At 63.6% G+C, this 4365-nt stretch overlaps 1 protein-coding gene across 1 annotated transcript; it reads right to left on the bottom strand.

Annotated features, from left to right (window-relative positions):
* Positions 1-815: 815 nt before the first annotated feature.
* LOC309585656 (maestro heat-like repeat-containing protein family member 7) lies at positions 816-4353 on the bottom strand (the record flags this gene model as incomplete). The annotated part of the gene is made up of 11 exons (XM_082303576.1): positions 816-934; positions 1076-1178; positions 1558-1659; positions 1818-1973; positions 2100-2276; positions 2517-2654; positions 2827-2941; positions 3204-3341; positions 3424-3611; positions 3843-3990; positions 4247-4353. Coding segments are annotated over 11 exons (1491 nt in total), but the record flags the coding sequence as incomplete, so codon positions are not given.
* Positions 4354-4365: the final 12 nt, after the last annotated feature.

The raw sequence follows: 4365 nt of genomic DNA, 5'->3' as shown, positions 1-4365 counted from the left end.
AAAGCACGGAAGAGAGTGGCAGGAGGGGCCTGTGTGTCCCAGGGCTCAGGTTTTGGGCCGCTTCAGCACCACAGAGATGCAGCTCAAGTGAAGAAGCCAAACTGTTTATTAGTAGGAAGCGAAGCGAAGGGATGAGCTGGGAGGAAAAAAGGGGATGGGCAGGGTCTCAGGGCTGGAGCTGTCAAAAGGGAGGGAGAGGGCAGGAGCTATGGGAGCTTTCCACAGGCTCAGCTGTGACCAGCATCAGCTGTGCCTGGAGCTCCAGCTGCTCTACTCTAGTCTCCAGATGGTCTCATCTTCCAGGATATCTGGAGGTCTTAAAGGGACACTGGTTCTGAGCCAGCAGATGAACGTAGTTCTGCAGCTCTTTCGTTGAATATTTCCTGAACTATGATGTTTGTCTGGGAAGGGCTGTCGTCTCTCCTCAGGGCTTGAAGGGCTGGAAGAGACAGGAACAGAGCGTGGATCTGCAGGAATCCAAGCAGACCTTCCTGCCAGGGCCATCTCACCCAGCTCCTGCCATGGCCAGAAGACAGCAGGGGCCAAGGAGATCAGCCAGAAGGTGCTGGCCATGAACCTCCCCACCGTGTCCCTGAAACCTCTCTGTGCTCTGCCCACGTCACCCCGAGTCCACACACGGAGCAAAGCCCCCACAGCCAGGGCAGGGATTGCGGCTCCCGAGCCAGGCATTGCAGCTCGCCCCCGCCAGCCCCCGCTGCCAGCCCGCTGCCCTCACTCACCCTCGCTGAGGACCTGGAGCTCTTGCTTGTGCCCCCTCAAGAACACCCTGGCAGTCCCTGGGAGCACAGAGGCGGTCACGGCCCCGCGGCACAGCTCGCTCGCAGCGGCGCTGCCAGCCCCGTGGCCACACGCTCTCCTGCCCCGGCAGGGCTCAGCCCGGGCCCTTGCCGCATCCTGACGCCCGAGGGCACGGCTGCGAGAGGGCGGCAGCGGCCCCGAGGGCAGGCGGGGCTCCACGGCCCCGGGCCCGGATCCCGCTGCCGAGGCAGCAGCCGGGGCTGGGGCCGAGCTGCGGCGGGGCGGGGTGGGGAGGGGCCCCGGGCTCGTGGCTCACCGATGAACCTGGCGGCCGCCTCTCGCAGGGACTCCTGTGGGCTCTCCACGAACGGCAGCGCCTGGTGCAGGCGCTCGGCCGCTCGGCTCCTGTCCTCTGCCAGCTGCAGAGAGCGCCAGGAGGGAAGGGTTGGCGCGGGCTCAGCCCCTTGGCCGGGCTCTCTGCGCCCAGCCCTGGCCTCCCCTGCCCGCACGGCCCCGAGGCCCGGCCAGCAGCCGCTGGCGCCGGGCTCTGGAGGGGGCCGAGGGCCGGCTGCTGCCCGGGGAGCCGCGGTGCCGCCCCGCGCCACAGCCCAGCGGGGCCGGGGCTCCATCGGCTCCCGGCTCGGGGCCACAGGAGCCTGGAGCAGAGCCCGGGGAAGGGAGCAGCGTGTGGGGCGCAGGCTGGCGCCCCTGGTGCAGCACAGCTGCCAGCCCCACGCACTGGGCGCCAGGGGCAGGGGACTTCTCCAGGCTCAGCTTAGGCTTCCAGGCGGTCCTTACCAGGCACTCGGCAAACTTCGACAGCTGCTCCTTCTTCACCAGCTGCCCAAGATTTCTCCTCTTCAGGAACTTGGCCGCACAAATCAGCGTTTCCCGAGAAGCCTGGAGAGCAGCAGAGACACGGAGATGGCACCACAGCCCAGGGCACAGGACCCGCGTCCCTGTGCCAAGGCCAGGAGAAGGCTGCAGCCTGCGAGGCCCCAGGGCAGGAGGCAGCTGAGCCCCCTCCCAGGAGGACACATCAGCCCACAAGTCCTCACCTCTGCCACGTTCCGGTTCTCATCATGGCAGTGGAATAAAAGTGGGAGTAGGCTCTGGCACACAATTGTCTTAAGGGGCTTTTTTCCCTCGTCCACTACCAACTCCATCACCTTGCAGAAGAGGTGAATGGAGAGTATCTGCACATTGCTGTTGTCCTGGAGTAAAGGAAAAAAGCTCAGCAGCAACTTCTCCAGCCCATGTGGGCAACGGCCTAAAAATCCACAGGGCACAAAGTGTCTGGGCAGCAGCCAGTGTCAGTGGCTGGGGGCACAGAGCCTTACATTTTCAAAGAGTGGCAAGAGCGCCTCAGCCAGTTTCGGGGCAGTGGTGCTGGATACCAGGATGTCTTTGTTCTCCAGCACATTCATGAACACAGAGAGGGACATCCTGACCACCTCTCCGTCTGCATCGCCCAGCAGCTCCACAAGCCGTTGAGACAGGCTGCCCATTCTTCTGGCCTGTGTGGAACACAAGGCTGTGCTGTGAAGCCATGAACGGCTGCACTGCCTACACCACCCTGGCCCTGCAAGCCCACCCTGCTGCCTCAGGGCCCAGAGGCCAAAGGCCTGTCCCGAAGCACTGGGGCAGCTGAGCCGGGAGGCAGGAGAGCTGGGAGCAGCTGCCTCAGCTCCTGAAGCCCAGCCAAGCCCATGTGACTGCTTTCCCCAGCGCAGCTTCAGCCGCTGCCGCCTTCTCACCATGGCGGGATCCTTGCTGAGCACCACGAGGCCTCTGAGTGCCAGGCGACATCTCTGCCTGCACTCGCTCAGCAGGTACCTGGGCATGATCTCCAGGATGTTGTCACCATATTTACTTAAGTCCAGGCACTCGAGGACCTGAAAGGCACAGGGCAGTGACAGGGGAGCCGGCCGGCAGGAGCCCGGAACTGCCCAGGGCTGGGCCCGGGCAGCAGCGCAGGGCGCGGGCACCGTCCCAGGCAGCTGCGGCTACGAGAGGGCAGAGAGGCGGGAGGCAGCTCAGCGAGGCAGCGCTGGCCGTCAGGCTCACCTCCACAAGGAAAGCCAGGAAGGGCAGATCCCAGCATGGCTCCTCCCTGCTGAGTGGTTTGAGCAGGTGGAATGCAATGCGGGGGCAGAAGGGGATCAAGACCTGGCGCATCTCTCTGGTAGGGGGAAAAAGGCACCAAGACCCTGAGCCAGGGGGCAAACCTCTCCCAGGACTGACTCACACAGGTCTGGTCTTCCCCACCACGTTGCAAGGGGATCTGGGTGCTCTGGGAGGCAGCTTCTTCTGGGCACCCTCCCCTTCCAGCCTTTTCCAGTCCGCTTGGCCGTCCCTCGGTGACGAGGCCCCACAGGGACTGTGTGGGGCACCTCGGGCCCAGGGCACAAGTGCCGGGGGCAGTGGGGAGAAGGGGGTCTCACCTGGCCAGCAGACCCACTGCATAGTGCTGGGTGTCAGCACACAGCAGCGTGTCCCAGCCGTGCTTGCGCTCCATAGCCACCACCTCATTGTCACAGCGCAGTCGACAGAGCAGAGCCTTCATGGCCTGCACTGCAAACCTGTGCACAGAGCAAAGCCCAGGTCACACTGGGAGCACTGGCGCTGGCCACAAGGGCATGGGAAGGACAGGAGGACTGGGACCTGTTGGGGTTGGTGGGAAGGTGGTGTTCCTCCCGGCATGCTCTCCAGAAGTGATCAACTTCCTCTGGCACCTGCTGTGTGGTGATGACAACTTGGAAGAGCAGAGTCACAAACAGGCGGGCTGAATAAAGGATCATTGCCTCGTGGCACTCGGGCACCTGGACAATCACCCACAGCGCCAGAGTTGCCTGCAAAAGAAGCAGCTCGAGACAGCTCAGGAACATCCCTCAGTGCCGAGCTGTCCATGTGGCAGGGCCCGAGGGGAGACGCAGGGGGAGCACCGGGCCTGGTGCCCCCTGAGCCTGCCCTAGGCCAGGTTTCAGCCCAGCGCCTGAGGCAAGGAGATGCAGTGGGGGAAGGATGGAGAGCTGGTGAGGATGTGACCTCAGGGTGAGTAAAGGCCAGTTCCAGAAACTCACAGCCAGGGCAAAGACATCTGTATCATCCCCATCAGAGGTGGACGTGCTATGCAGTGGCCATTCCTGCATCACACAGAGCAGCGTTGGCAACACCTTCTCCACTGCTGGTCCCAATGATCCTATGATTCTCCACATCATTGTAGCAGCTCTGTGAGATTGGAGCTCTGAGTCAGGGGCGTCTCAGTCACAGTACCACGCCCTGTGCAGCTGTGGGGGCCCAGGTGACAGAGCCCCGGTGCCCTGAGGGGCAGGGAGGGAGCATGGCAGCAGGCTCAGGAAACAGAGGGGCCCGAGGGTCCTGGAGCTCTCCACCTGTCTGGCAGACCCCATTGGACCAGCGGCACAGGGCAATGGGCCCTAAGGGCTGGTGAGCCCTGAGCTCTCAAGGCAGCTGGGCCCCGTACCTGTCGCACGATGGGGCACAGCGCAGGAGGGTCAGCACCACATCAGCGGGGTGCTCTTCAGCCAGCCTCAGAATGTCAATTTGCAGCCAGGCATCCACAGTGACATGGGACCCGAGTCT

This window comes from Coloeus monedula, assembly GCF_965178545.1.
Source record: "Coloeus monedula genome assembly, contig: HAP1_SCAFFOLD_89, whole genome shotgun sequence".
NCBI lineage: Eukaryota > Metazoa > Chordata > Aves > Passeriformes > Corvidae > Coloeus > Coloeus monedula.
Note: the sequence above shows the minus strand (reverse complement) of the source record. Positions and strands in the feature narration are given on the sequence as shown.